This window comes from Aulonocara sp. 'chitande type north' Nkhata Bay, linkage group LG3 (assembly GCF_057382095.1).
Source record: "Aulonocara sp. 'chitande type north' Nkhata Bay isolate Kocher_YH1m ecotype deep benthic linkage group LG3, A_spYH_male_GT1.1, whole genome shotgun sequence".
Taxonomy (NCBI): Eukaryota; Metazoa; Chordata; class Actinopteri; order Cichliformes; family Cichlidae; genus Aulonocara; species Aulonocara sp. 'chitande type north' Nkhata Bay.
Genome location: NC_141346.1, coordinates 26,696,650 through 26,712,164, shown reverse-complemented (window position 1 = coordinate 26,712,164; position 15,515 = coordinate 26,696,650). Strand labels below are relative to the sequence as shown.

The following is a 15,515-nucleotide window of genomic DNA, read 5'->3' as shown; positions in this document are numbered from 1 at the left end:
TTTTTTTTTTTTTTTTGCTGTGCTGAGTTCTTCAAGCCTCCAAGACTTTCTATGTCAGTGGCTTTCATCATGCCACTTTAATCTAATCCAATAATTTGCGGAGAGCTGCCTCCTCTGAATTCAAGGCGTAATTTCTCTTACCTCCACTTGAAGAGCATAAACTGAGATGGTCTTAACTGGTCCTAGATAAAACAAACCCACAGTTAAACCTTGACCTGATCAAGGCAACGTGTGCTTGTTACTGTGAAGCCATATCAGTTCAACAACCTTTACCGCTTACACAACTGATAACACAAATAACTGGCTCACACCTCTTTACAAGCCCCAGACATGATCTCTCCTATTCATCAAAATATGTATCCCTCTTTATTTAAAGTGACATGACAAAACAGGAGCATACTAAACTTAAACTGTTTTGAAAATCAACATAATTTTTTTTAGTATATACATTTTTGTGTGTTTGTCACTTCACAGCTTTAAATCCTGTGGGGTATAAGACACTTAATGTTAAAAAATGTTAAGTATAAAATGAAAGAAAAGAAAAAAACACAACGAAACGTTTCAGTGTGAAGTAATTATAAAAGAATCAGTTCTCCAATTATTGACTAATGTCACAGTCCTGGGTCGATGACCCAGTGTTTTGTGTATTGTTATTGTTATTTTATGATTTCTGTGTGGTTTGTGATTTCTAGTGTTAGTATGGGTTCAGTTCAGTGCCAGCAATAAAGCTGAGGTTCTTTGAATTTAAGTTTACGCCTCCACGAGCCTGCATATTGGGTCTGTTTCCTGCCCGCCTGCACGCAGACCATGACAACTAACTGATGAATCACTGCAGCTCCAACATATTGTTGCATTTGACAACCCACTACAGCAACTACAGAATAAAACCACTAACCAGACTGATGACAGATTTCAAACATGCTGAATATGAAGAGTAGTATCATTTAAACTCACATGATTATCAGCCATAAGAACAAATTCAGATTTATATTGATGTAAGGTATATAAATGTAAGTACAGTTTGAATCAGTGCAATATTATTTTCACACATCAATGGACCACTGAACTTCTCAGCTTCTAAAATGTAAAGCCTCATTTAGAAACTACACAAGTACATATAATGGTCAGGGATCAACATGAACCTGTCTTCTCTATTTGACTTTAATCAACTCTGCAGTGTCTCCATCAAAGGAATAAAGGCGAATTCCAGCATAGAGCGGCTGAGTGAATGTGGTCTGGACTCTGTGGAGGAGAGTCATGGTTTCAGAGACGCTGTAGAAAGACAGAATACCTGCTCTGTGATCCAGGTACACTCCTACTCTGGAGGACCGAGGACCTGAGAGGACAGTTTGGACTTTGTTGTGCCAAAATTTATAGCTGTTTGTGTCACAACGTAATGCCCAAGATTTGTCATTCCACCCAAAACCACATTCATAAAACCTCCCTGCTCTTTTGATCTTCTCATATGCAGCGGCTACACGAATTCCTCTCCCTCTCCACTCCACCTCCCAGTAACAACGTCCAGTCAGACTCTCTCTACTCAGGACCTGCCGATAAAAAGTAAATCTGTCTGGATGAACAGAATAAGGCTGTTGTACTTTCATTACTGTTACTTTTCTGTTCCCCTCAGATAATAACAGATATTTATTTGTTGTGTTTGGATCCAGTGTGATTTCACGTGAATATTTTAAGAATCCAGCTCTGGTCTTTGGCTCAGGTGGTGACAGTAAAACATCCTCTTCAGTGACTGTCAGTGAGATGTTTGTCCATTCCTCTCTTGGTGAGGGGTAGTTGTGTAGAAACTGGTTGTGGTCCTCTTTGCTTAAGAGCTGCTCCAGCTCAACATGCATCAGCTGATCAGCAGAGCCATTGATGGCCTCCACCTCCTGTTGAAGCAGCTTCACATCTTTCTCTCGCTCCTGGATTCTCTGCTGGATGTTTAGTCGTCTCACCTCGAGCTCCTTCTGCTTCTCAGTCCTTTCTGCTGCAGCTGGGACTGTTTCATGGCCTTTATGTTCATCCATCAAGCAGAGATAACAGATACTCTGCTGATCAGTACGACAGAAAATCTTCATCACCTCATCATGACGAGAGCAGATGTTCTCCTGGAGCTTCTTGGAGGGGGCCACCAGCTTGTGTTTCTTTAATGGAGCTGCATCATAGTGAGGTTGGAGGTGTTTCTCACAGTAAGAGGCTGGACAAGATAAACAGGACTTGATAGCTTTCAGCTTCCTCCCAGTGCAGACATCACAGGCCACATCTTCAGGTCCAGCATAGCAGTGATCAGCTGGAGCAGCTTGGAGTCCAGTCTTCTTCAGCTGCTCCACTAAAGCTGCTAACATGATGTTTTTCTCCAGGACAGGCCTTGGTATGAAAGTCTTCCTGCACTGAGGGCAGCTGTGGATTCCCTTCCTGTCCTCTTCATCCCAGAAACTTTTAATACAGTTCCTGCAGTAGCTGTGTCCACAGGCTGTAGTCACCGGATCCTTCAGTAGATCCAAACAGATGCAACAAGAGAAGGTTTCTGAATTCAGCTCATTTCTTCTGTGCGCCATTTCTCCTTTCTGTAGCAGCTGCAATGTTTGTACTTTGAACTGTAGTGATTAGACTATTGCCTGAACTGAAAGTGCCAATGGTGAATGTGTGTTGAGAGAAGGGAGTGGTTATCAGTCTTAGTCATACATTCGGTAGTTTGGCAGCATTCATATCTTTATTGACAGAGTTATGGACAAATTGAATTGTGTTTGCATGTTCAGTACTGCTTTGAAACAGTTCAGTTACAGAAAACAGGAAAACAAATCCTGATTGTAAGTTTCTGAATTTAGGAAGCAACACCTATTTGGAAATGTAATGTTACCCCTCTGATAGGGAAGTAACCTGAGGTAGAACGTGAGGTTGAGAAAACCTCTTCGTGTAATTGGGCTAGTCTAGAACTAGAACCAGTCTGCTGGAGAGGCAATGGACTCTGTTTCAGCCTAGAGTTGCCCTTGGTTAGAGGCAGTGGATATCCTAGTATCTCCTCAGCTTGCTGCCTGTACATTGGGGTTTTACTGGTGGACAAGAAGTTTTCTTCCCTGTGCCTCAAAGTGGGATAATGAGTCTTGTGTGTTTTTGCATTTACACACCAAAATGTGTAGTAAGTTCAGAGTACCCAGCCTTCCTGGAATCACTTGGTGGGATGATTCCTTTGTGCCTGATTACCGTTGATCTTCTTTCCGTAATCACTTGAATCTTTCCGGTCAATAGCAGCTGGTATAGTGGCTTGGCAGTGCGTGAGAAGTTTGCAATGTAGGGGCGGGAGTATGACAGGAAACCTAGCATTTTCCTTAGGCCTCCCACAGTCTCAGGTTTGCATTTTTTAGTCCTTGCACTGGTGCCAATTCAGCAGGGTCCATGCAGCCATCTTTGGATACAATCTTTCCCAGGAATTTCACCTTGTCCTTGAACACTTCACACTTTTTGGGGGTCAGCTTCACCCCGTGCGCTTGATAATGGCGCAGGACCTCCCTCAGATCACGCAGGTGGTCCTGAAATGACCTACTGTGGACCAAATTGTCATCCAGATATGGCTGAGATATTTCATCCCTCAAGCCTGCAAGGCACTCTTCCATAACTGCGCTGGAACTCCCGGTAATCAGCGCAGAGACGCAAACTTCCATCCTTTTTGCGCACCCAGACGATGAGTGATGAGTAGGGGGATCGGGATTTCTGAATCCATCCTCTGTTCAACAGGTCCTCCAAATACTCCTTCACCTCCTTATGGAGTGGCTTGGGAACTGAGATGTATGTGCAGCTTACTGGGGTTGTGTCATTCAATCTGATCTTTAACTTCAGGGACGGGATGCATCACACATCGCTCTTATCTTTTGAAAATGCAACACACTCTTCACGTAGCACCTTTTTCACCTGCTCCTGCTGATCTGGGGTCAGGTAATCAACTGACACAGGTGGGTCCCATAAATCTTGGCTGCAACTGCCCACCTCCTTATACTCCCCTTTGTGCCGTTCTGGGGCGCTGGGGTGCTCCCTGTGTTTTCACTAGCACACGTCAACTTGCCCTTGTTTTCAGCACTTACTGGTCTTACGTCTACTGGGTAAATAGCCTTCACTTGCTGTAGTCGTCCCAACACTACATGAGGGAGGAGGGGGATGTCATGGCTGCTGCCATTTGTGACCAGAATAACCACCCTGGACAGGGTTCCCCTCTGCAGGCCAATGACAGTATCATTCAGGTTAACCCCCTCTGGTAGTTTTGAAATGTCCTCTGGTTGAACAAGAACCTCCTGTTTCAGGGGGAGGGGACCTGTCCTCACACTACACTTAACCTCCCTGCTTTGTCCAGCTGGAATCACTATCTTTTGTCTCCCAACTTTCACCACACCCTCTTCATCATTTTTGTGGCAGCGCTGCATGATGTTGATTAGCACTTCTGCTTTCTTACAATCAATCGAGAAGGTTTCCTTTACCACAGCAGGTGTAACATCTGGATGATGCTCCATTCCATCCTTTACAAAATGCTCAATCACATTATAGCCAATGATAGGTGGCTCTGCTACTCCTGGCTCTTTTGAGTCAAGCACGGGGACAACTAACTCTGGCTGCGGATCTCTAGTTGACCCCAGCCTAAATTTGAGCTCAACCCAAACTGCAAAGGGTATGGGTGTTTGGTTCGCTGCTTTACCCACTAGAGCCTCATCCTCAACTAGGAGTTCACTTGTGCTTCTCAGTTGGATATGTGGAAAGCAAGACTTCCTCCAGTTCTCATTAATGATAGTCACCTGTGACCCTGTATCCCACAATGCTTGTGTTTCTACCCCTTCAAAGAAACAATCCACCATACACTTCTTCCCGACCAGGGCTCTCAGCTTAGCCTGACAGTGTAGTGAGAGATGACTGGCATACGTGGCACCCAGTTTCTTTAGCCTTGCCACTTTGCTCTAATTCTGCCTCCAGCTGTCTTATTTGATTCCAAAGCAGTTCATGCAACTTGTCATCTGCTTCTGTGTGGATGGGAATTAATGATTTGGGAGGGGCAATGGTCTGGATTGCCACTTGAGTGCCCTCCGATCTTTCTGCTGCCCAACTTCCTGGCTGGCCACACATGAAGCAATGTTCACACCGATCATCTGTTCCCTGCTCCTGGCATGCCTTACATCCCCTCCTCCCACTGGTTCTTCGTGGGCGAGTGGGGCCTTGAGGGGTGGTGATGCTCCTCCTTAATTCAGCCATATGCTCTCTCAGCAGCCTGACTGTTTCATGCAGCTCTGACTCTCGGGAAGCAGCTACAACAGGTGTTCTGCGGCTCTTGGGTTTCACTACTTCCGCTCTTGAGTCCCCAACCTAGTTTCAGCCACACCCAGACCCAATTGACTGGCTTGCCTTTCCGTCTGGAGTTCATTTACATTTACAGATTTGCTGCCTGTAGTTTTCTTTTGCTTCAATTGCCTTTCTGATTCAACACCAGCTGCTTCATTCATCTTATCAATGAGGGTTTCATCTGTCACCCGCGGGTCATCAAGATAGGGCTTAAGCCGAAACTTGATAAGGTCCCTCAGTGATAAGCCCAGTACTAACCGACCTCAAGAATTTCTTCTGGATGAGCTCAGGGCTGTATTGTTCATCGGACCCTGTGTCTTCCAATGCGAGCAGCAGCCTCTCTTTTAACTCAGTTGCTCTGAAGAGGAAGTTTTGGGGAGACTCACGGCTGTCTTGTGTGACGTTCACTAGTCTGTGATACAAATCTGTGGTGCTGTCTTCTTTAAAATGCCCCTCTAATATGGCCTTCAATTGGGGGAGGGTGAGATCACGTTTTATCTCAAGCATGGCTCTAAGACTCAAACCTGGGCTGACAGACTTCACCACAGCTTCTATAACCTCCGCTTCAGTTTCCGTTGTTCAGACCTCGATCAATCTGATGCATCAAGTTGATGTATGAGAGTCTGTCCTTTTGGCCCTTCTCCCCAATTTGACCACAGATCTTGAATTCCCTCCTTATCGTCACTTCCGAAAGGTGGTTGGCTGCGACAGGCAGCACATTTTGTGGGGTGGTCGGCAGACTTAGTGGTGTCCTCTCCACCCTTTCACTCAGCCTCCTAATTTCTTCCTGCAGTGCTTCGCTGTTTCTCTGGAGCTGTGCGTATCTTTATATTAAATCAACTTATTCCCTTGTTTCCTGAGTTCCCTGTGGCGAGCCTGTTGTAATTCCTACACTTTCTGTGTTTCAGGTGCTCTCTGTCGCTGGGTTGACACTTTCTAACAATTTCTTTAGATAGTAGAGTGCAACATCCTGTTTTTCATCATTAATAGCCTTGTCCATAGATTCTGTGATTAATTTTATTAAAGTTCATCTTGTTGTGACATTTCCACTAGGGATTTTAGCTTCAGCACACACCCCTTTGAGTTGGTCGAGTTGTAGGTTCCAGAGTGTTTGGGACACAGTGTCTGCCAGCTCCTCTAGGTCCATCATGGTTGCTGTAGCCACGTCCCGTCCTTATTTTCATCACGCTGGACACAACGTTAATAATCCCAGCGGTGCCTCCAATATTTGTTGCACACAGTTAGCATATAGTTAGAGATGGATCAGGTGACCCTAAATCATACCTTAGTTAGACTGTGGTGTCTGGTGCATTGTTACGAGCCATTCAGCTCTTGTACAACAATTCCCAATGAGTGTTAGATTCCATCAGTGCTGCGATTTGTTACCAATTCTGTTCATTGTTTTTATAGACACAATATCTAGTTGTTGCCAATAGGTGGCCTCAGATTCTCAACTCTGTTTTTTACAGATGACATAGTTCCGTCAGCTTCATCAAGTGGTGGCTTCCAGCTTTCACTGAAGCGGTTTGTAGCCAAATATGAATCAGTGGGAATGAGAATTGGCACCTCCAAGTCTGAGTCCATGGTCCTCAGCCAAGGTGGCAGAGGAACAATATGAGGACAGCCATACCAACATTGCAGATGGACCAATATTGGTAGAGCCAAAGGATTCAACCCATAATGACAATGTTTAGTTGCTAGTGGAGTATGACCTTTGTGCCGAGTATGACCTCTAAGCCCCAAAGTCAAAGTGGGATATGCTCCCAAGGGGGTTGCCACAGATATCTGGACAGATATATATATATATATATATATATATATATATATATATATATATATGTTTTACTGGAACTAAAACAGATATAGATGTGTTTGCTATACCATATATCAGCAAGAAAAGATACGACCTCTTCCCATGAGTGTGCATGCCAGAACACTCTGGAATGCACACAAAGTCTTTGCAGACAACTTAGGATCGTACATCCTATCACTACACAATCGATTATACACCTCTAAGCATATATGGTTAAATATTTCTAAGCATATATGACAATCAACAATATAACCCTGACAATATCCAATATAAGATTCTGCTCTTCTTTGTGAAAGCACTCAATGACTTGGCACCTCCATATCCTTCAGTCCTTCTTCATACTTCATACAGCTTCTTCCCCACAGCTGTCAGACTCCTGAACTCTGCCTCCTGACATCTGACCCACGTTAAACTCATGGACTGAACATACACACACCCACAATGGATAACTGTACCCTCAAACACACAATAATAACATGGACTGAACACCACTCACAACCACCAGCACTTTATATAGCCTCTGTAGAAACTATCTACACCCTCACTTATCTTAACTGCACTACTGTATAGCTCTGTGTAAATAATCATTCTGTACATTCGATAATCTTTAATCCTACAACTGTTTACAACTTGCATAGTTCCCATTTCTGTATAGCTGTATATCTCAGATGTCTGTATAGTTTTTCATATTTATATCCTGTTCATAGCCTGTACATAGCTTGTACTCACTACAGCCTGTACATACTTATAGTTATAGAATATTCATAACATACTTCATACCGTGTACATTATAACATACTATAATAGACCCATTTTTGTAATATACTCACATATCTATATTATTGCTAATATATATTGTAATATATCTATATCATGGCTTTTTTTCTTCTTCTTTTCTTCTTTTATAAATCATTAAAAGCCCCAAATTACCATGACATTCATGCCCATGATATGTGTATGTAAACCTATAACCGGAACTGTATTTCAGTGTGTAGGTGACAGTGACATGTTAACAGTGACCGTGAGTTTAATTTTAACCATGCTCATTGCCTAATTTGTAATGTTTATACCTTAAAAAACAAGGCAAGTTAAGTGTGGTGGGAATACCAAATTTTAATAACGTTGTCATCTTTACTGTGTTGTCACTAGAGAAAAACACCTATAATCAGTGTTTTTTCTTGAATATAGATATTAAAGTGCCAGTAGTAGTATTTGTTGAGGTATTGAAGTCTAGACCAACTTGGTGGGTCTATGAAATGATATTGCACCCCATTGCGCCATGCCACCAGTTTGGTTATAATTACATCAGTACATCTGTGTTATGCAGTCTGGATACTGGATAAATCCATTTTTCTGTGTAATACAATGCTGCAACAAACAGAATCACTTTGTATTTACATATAAAAAATCGGACCAGTGTTTGCGATGTTATTCTAACATCTGAAAGTTTGGATGATGTCTGGTTTTGGTTTGAACACCGAAAAGAAGCTCCATAGATTCCAGTTCACGTAATGGATTTGTTTTGGGAACGATCCATGTCCTCCTATCAACAGGAGTTCTTTGTTGAAATGTGATGGTACACAACAGAAAGTGCTCCTGCTGGTCTGATAACAAATGATCTGAACTTTTGGCCACACGTTTATATGTCACTGTGGTGCGGACGGATTATGTGATGGGAGTCTGGAGGAGTGGGTTTTTTTTTTTTTTTTGCCTGTCCCGTTTGGCTCTTTTACCATCAGAATTGTTGTCTAAAGGCAAAGAAAGATGCCCAATGGATTTACTTTACCAAATTGACCATCCCAGCCTTGCCGTAATGGGCCATTTGATTCACCTTTTATTGTTTATTTTATTTTCACTTGCTGAATACGGAACAGACTTGACTGGAGGAAAGAAGGGGAGAAAGAAAGAGGGAAAGAGAAACAGCTGAGAAGAGGGACGGGGGAGAAGGGCAAAAAACAAAAACCAACAGAATGGGTAGGAAAAAAAAAGAAAAAGAAATAAAAAATGCATATATCAATCACCTGGATCACCTGTTGAGGAAGAAAAAAGAAAACAAGCAGAAGAGAACAAGAGTAATAGAATAAACAACATCACAATGATATATGGGAATATGACAGTAAATACTAAATATTAAACATTATTGTGCAGCACATAAGATCAACAGAACACAGTGTGCTTTGAGGTAGGAGCCAAAAAGGTTGTAGTTTGTGGGTGTGATCACCCGTGTGTACACCTGTGAGCATGGACGCGCTTGTTTTTTTGTTTTTTTTTAAAGGTTCCTTCATGTAATGATCTGCTAGAGGGTGTGGGGGGGCCACAGCCCCGTCCTCCAGGGCATGAAGCAGGTATGGAGGAGATCAAAACTCCAGACATCCAGAGGCCCCCAGAACACAAGAGACCAAGGAAGACCAACAGAGGGGCAGCTGCGCCACTGTCCCAGAAAGAGCTGAGGAGAGTCCCAGATGAGGGCTCACTCAGCAGCCGCGGAGCAGAAGCCAGGGGGGGTCTATCTATATCATGGCTAAAGCAATGCAAACTGCATTTCGTTGCCCTGTACCTGTGACATGTGCAATGACAATAAAGTTGAATTCTATTCTATTCTATTCTATTCTATTCTATCCTATTCTATTCTATACTTACAGTCCTTTCTGTGCTCAACTGCTTCAACAGCTCAGCTGCTTCAATTACTCTGCTGACCGCTTCCTCATTTTAGACTTAGAATCATTAGTGCCAGAGCCATTAGTCGTGCTACACCTTGTCTTTAGAACTTATAACCCCTTCACCTTCATCAGCTGGACTCCTTGGCACAGCTCAAAACCCCTCTTTTTTCATCAGCATATGAAACATTGTTTTATGTACGTTATAATCATATTATTCCTTGAATTTAAAAACTCTACAAGTATTGTTGTAGTTGTTAATTTTGGTTTGAAACATGACCCTGACCCTTTCCTAATATGCTTTTGGGGTGCATCTTCCTGCAACGCCCTTATCACTTTCAGTCATCAGGAACTAATAGACATCGGCCTCAGCATGAACCCGGACTTCATGTCAGATTGGACTGACAGCATCTCACCTGAGATTGTAAGGCTGTGGGTTATTGTTGGTAACAGCAAGCAACTCAGGCTGCTCAGGCAGAGGAAACAAAAGCGGCGCTGCAGAGCCTGCTATTGCGTTGAGCTGCAAAAACAACAACACAAACCCCTGTTTCCATCCATCTTTTTCACAAATGGCAAATCCCTCGCAAACAAAATAGAGGAGCTACAATCAGAGACTTAATTCAACCGCTTTGTCGGGGAGTTTTGTCTACTGATTGTAACTGACTCCTGGCTTTTAGGGATTCTTAAAATATTCTGATTCTGATTTTGACATCCCAGATGGCACTGAGGCAAACCGTAACAAAACCCTAACAAAGACGCTGGTAAGAAAAGGGGTTGTGAGCTCTGTCCCTATGTACTTCAGGACTGGTGCTATAAAATTAGAACTATAGACAGTCACTGATCACCAGACTTAGAGGCCATGTCCATTCAGTGCAGGCATTACTATCTACCTTGCAATTTACCATTGTTTACATGCCCTCCTACATGCTAACGCTAGCTCAGCACTCAATCACCTCCAACTTATCATCAGCAAACAGCAGAGAGAGCGCCCAGAGGGGATCCATATTGGTCCGGGTTTGCTATGCAAAAACAGCTGGAGATTTTTTGAATGGTATATTGCTTTATTCTCCAGTGGATCATAAATGAAGTTCACGGCGAGACCGTTAAGGCTGGTAGGCCTCCTGTTCTACCTGATGCCAAGCGCCCCCTCGTGGCGGTGGGATGTTTATCGAATAATGGTGGACAGTCCCAGGGAAGCGGCCAAAAAATACACTTTTTAAAGTATGTGTTTCGTTGTATTCACTTATCTAACATTCCCTCAGGTTTCTCTTTCTTTTAAAGCCTTTGACGGTTCAAAGGCTAAGAATATTACAGAGACTGTGGGGATTTTATAGACAGTAATAACGATCCTTAAACAATGATTAAAAACGATTCTTCGTTTAATCCTCGGCTCTGTTGCATTGCAACATTCGGCTCAAGCAGCCCCAGATTTCCAACAACACAACAGCAGCAGTGAATATGATGCTGTCATAGTTCAGCGTGGAGCCAGAGTCTGTCCACAAACGCAGAGAAACACAAAAAGCTGCTGTTACAGTGACGGCGACCTCAGATGGAAAGAAAACTTTTTTTTGTTGTTGTGTCCAAAAGCCGCCCTATATGACAGCAATATCCATTAAAATGAATTATTAACAGGTTCACCATCATAACTCTTTTTGCCCCTCCTACTAATGTAACAAAAGCTTCCAAAAAGATAGAGTGAAGGCTATTTTATTTTATGTCTTAGTTTAGGTTCTTTGTATACCATCTTTTATTTGCAATTGCTGGTAATTATTATTTCTTTTTCAAAAATGTTTTATTTAAAACATATCATTTTATTATGGCACAGAAAGACAAACCATCTCATTAAACTATTAAACACTGCAATTTTTGACATTTAATTCAATGAGCAGTGCATTTTATGAGACTGTGATTTTCTTTTTTTTAAATATTTATTATTGCTCATACACAATGCACAAGTATTTCTTATCAAATGAATCAACAAAAGAATCAATAAAAAGCTTGAAGTAAAATGATTGATAGCTGCTGTCGCCGTTTGGACTCTTTCGACTTGTTTCTCTCTGATGTTTTATGGAGAAACAAGCAGACAGTTCACTTGTTGCACTCAAAGAAAGGAGTTTTATTTACAAGAGTCAAACATTTGACCAGAGCATTCTGATAAAAAAAAATCAACAGTGAAGTTGGAATATCCCAGTTTAATCACGTTATGCTGCAGTTTACATTTATTTAGCTGCCATCCTGAACACAGCCCTGGATAGGAAGACAGGAGGTAAATATGAAACCTCTTATTCTCTTTCTGTGCTGTTTATGCAGTGTTGCTATAACACTGGAGTCTGTCGCTGTTGTTTTAAATACTTTCTGCTGGATTTTGTCTCTGTCCTGTTTCCCTTTAGCTGTTTTTCTCTTTAAATAAAAAGTACAAAGTTTGCATTGTGATTATAAGTTAAAATTGGGTTTAACTTATGAGTTGCTACTACTACTACTACTCATTACTATGAGTAACTAAAGCTTTCAGACAAATATAGTGCTGCTATATATTAAAATAAGTCTATGTGTCTCCTTCTTATATAAAGTATTCATATATTCACTTGAAAAGAAAAACAATTTTCTGAGATGAAGTTGAGCTGAGAAGAAGGCATGATGTGATATGAAATGGAAATAAATGTATGTTAAATTTTCACTGAAGCTTACCATTTGAGTCGAGTTAAATTTCACCACTGATTATTTTTAGTAGAATATTTTTTTAATATATTAATAACATTTTAAGGTCCACTTATATTGTCAAAGTGAAATGAGACTAGTCTCACTGACTGCATTAGCTAAATTTATACAAAATCTCAGAAGACAGAAAAACATGAGAAAAAAGGTGCTTTCATATACTGTATTTGAAATGAAACCTTTATTTAACCTTTAAGAACACACAATCAACATTAATAAACAGCAGAACTACTCAAAGATCCAATAAAACAACAGCATGCTTAACTTTAACCTTCCAGAAAATCAGCATGACAGTCTTTATATATACACATTTCATTTCTTTTTTTAAATGTATGCAACATCCCAGCTTTTATTGAAAAAGTTTTATGAAAAATGTGTTCTGTGAAAGTAGTTAAGGATCTCCATCTAAACTGGTTTTTATGTGTAAACTCTACAGTACAAAATAATGATAAAACAATCAATTCTCTAATCATTGACTAACTGATGAATCACTGCAGCTCCAATATATTGTTGCATTTGACAACCCACTACAGCAACTACAGAATAAAACCACTAACCAGACTGATGACAGATTTCAAACATGCTGAATATGAAGAGTAGTATCATTTAAACTCACATGATTATCAACTATAAGAACAAATTCAGATTTATATTGATGTAATAATAATGGATTGGATTTATATAGCCCTTTTCAAGGCACTTGCATTCACACACACTGGTGGAGGCAAGCTACGGTTGTAGCCACAGATGCCCTGGGGCAGACTGACAGAAGCAAGGCTGCCATATCACGCCATCGGCCCCTCTGGCCAACACCATTAGGGTAAAGTGTCTTGCCCAAGGACACAACAACCAGGACAGAGAGCTCAGGGATCGAACCGGCGACCTTCTGGTTACAGATACGCTTCCCAACGCCCTGAGCCACGGTCGCCCTGGTAAGGTAAGGTATATAAATGTAAGTACAGTTTGAATCAGTGCAATATTATTTTCACACATCAATGGACCACTGAACTTCTCAGCTTCTAAAATGTAAAGCCTCATTTAGAAACTACACAAGTACATATAATGGTCAGGGATCAACATGAACCTGTCTTCTCTATTTGACTTTAATCAACTCTGCAGTAGCTCCAGCTGAAAAATAAAGCCAAAGTCCAGCATAGAGCGGCTGAGTGAATGTGGTCTGGACTCTGTGGAGGAGAGTCATGGTTTCAGAGACGCTGTAGAAAGACAGAATACCTGCTCTGTGATCCAGGTACACTCCTACTCTGGAGGACCGAGGACCTGAGAGGACAGTTCGTACTTTCTTGTGAAAAAATGTATAACTGTTGTTTTCACAAAGTAATGCCCAAGATTTGTTATTGTATCCAAATATACGATCAGCTGACTTTCCTACTCTTCTGATATTCTTGTATGAGACTGCTACTTCTATCCCTCTCCCTCTCCACTCCACCTCCCAGTAGCAACGTCCAGTCAGACTCTCTCTACTCAGGACTTGATCATAAAAGGTGAATCTGTCTGGATGATCAGAATAAGACTGTTGTTGTTTCAACTGTGTTGCTTTTCTGTCCCCTTTAGATAATAACAGCTCTTTGTGTGCTGTGTTTGGATCCAGTGTGATTTCACATGAATATTTTAAGAATCCAGCTCTGGTCTTTGGCTCAGGTGGTGACAGTAAAACATCCTCTTCAGTGACTGTCAGTGAGATGTTTGTCCATTCCTCTCTCAGAATGTCCTGTAGTTTATCTCTGGTCTCTGACACAGCTGCTGTCACATCCTCAAAGTAGCTCAGAGGACGAATATTGATGCTGGATGAGTGTGTAGACTCACTGAGTGCTGACAGTGAGGGGTAGTTGTGTAGAAACTGGTTGTGATCCTCTGTGTGTGAGAGCTGCTCCAGCTCGCCGTCTTTCCTCTTCAGCTCAGCGATCTCCTGCTCCAGCTTCTCCTGAAGCTCTTTGACTCGACTCACTTCAGTTTCCTGCTGGGATCTGACCTGCTGCTTCACATCAGAGCTTCTTTTCTGGATGAGACGGATCAGCTCAGTGAACATCTTCTCACTGTCCTCCACTGCTTTATCAGCAGAGCCATTGATGGCCTCCACCTCCTGTTGAAGCAGCTTCACATCTTTCTCTCGCTCCTGGATTCTCTGCTGGATGTTTAGTCGTCTCACCTCGAGCTCCTTCTGCTTCTCAGTCCTTTCTGCTGCAGCTGGGACTGTTTCATGGCCTTTATGTTCATCCATCGTGCAGAGATAACAGATACTCTGCTGGTCAGTACGACAGAAAATCTTCATCACCTCATCATGACGAGAGCAGATGTTGTCCTGGAGCTTCTTGGAGGGGGCCACCAGCTTGTGTTTCTTTAATGGAGAGACATCATAGTGAGGTTGGAGGTGTTTCTCACAGTAAGAGGCCGGACAAGATAAACAGGACTTGATGGCTTTCAGTTTCCTCCCAGTGCAGACATCACAGGCCACATCTTCAGGTCCAGCATAGCAGTGATCAGCTGGAGCAGCTTGGAGTCCACTCTTCTTCAGCTGCATGATGTTTTTCACCAGGACAGGCCTCGGTGTGAAAGTCTTCCTCGTTTCTCCGTCCAGTTGAACTCCTTTCTGCGCCATTTCTCCTCTCAGTGTCAGTGACTGTGTGAGTTTCTCTTCCTTATAACTGAAATTAGTCTGAGCTCTGACCTCAACAACATGTGTTTTTTTTTTTGCAGTGAATGGAGCCTGTCAGCTCTGAAACGTGGTTACACAAATGTTCAAAGGTCAGATCAGAAGTGAAGGGAATGAGGAAACATCCGAACAAAGGGGACTTCCCTTGTTTAAGAAAAAGAAGATGAAGAACAGGGAGGATTGTATTTCACTCCAGGAAGTGGTTTGTAATTGTTATTGTGTGTTTAAACACTTTTTATTTACTGCTCACCTCAACTTGTAAGCTTTAAATAATTAATTACTGAATTAAGTAATTAACCCTTTAAGACCTACCATAGAACCAAGTCCACCAGAGCTTATATTA

General features: G+C 42.0%; 2 protein-coding genes across 2 annotated transcripts; both read right to left on the bottom strand.

Moving 5' to 3' along the window:
• LOC147334884 (tripartite motif-containing protein 16-like) lies at positions 1 to 2,555 on the bottom strand. The gene has a single exon (XM_086286942.1). The coding sequence runs from the start codon at positions 2,553 to 2,555 to the stop codon at positions 1,152 to 1,154; it is 1,404 nt and encodes a 467-aa protein (XP_086143068.1). The 3' UTR covers positions 1 to 1,151.
• An 11,032-nt stretch (positions 2,556 to 13,587) lies between these two features.
• Positions 13,588 to 15,118, bottom strand: LOC147334883 (tripartite motif-containing protein 16-like). The gene is made up of 2 exons (XM_086286933.1): positions 14,803 to 15,118; positions 13,588 to 14,730 (listed from the first exon to the last, which is right to left on the bottom strand). The coding sequence occupies exons 1-2, from the start codon at positions 15,116 to 15,118 to the stop codon at positions 13,595 to 13,597; spliced, it is 1,452 nt and encodes a 483-aa protein (XP_086143059.1). The 3' UTR covers positions 13,588 to 13,594.
• Positions 15,119 to 15,515: the final 397 nt, after the last annotated feature.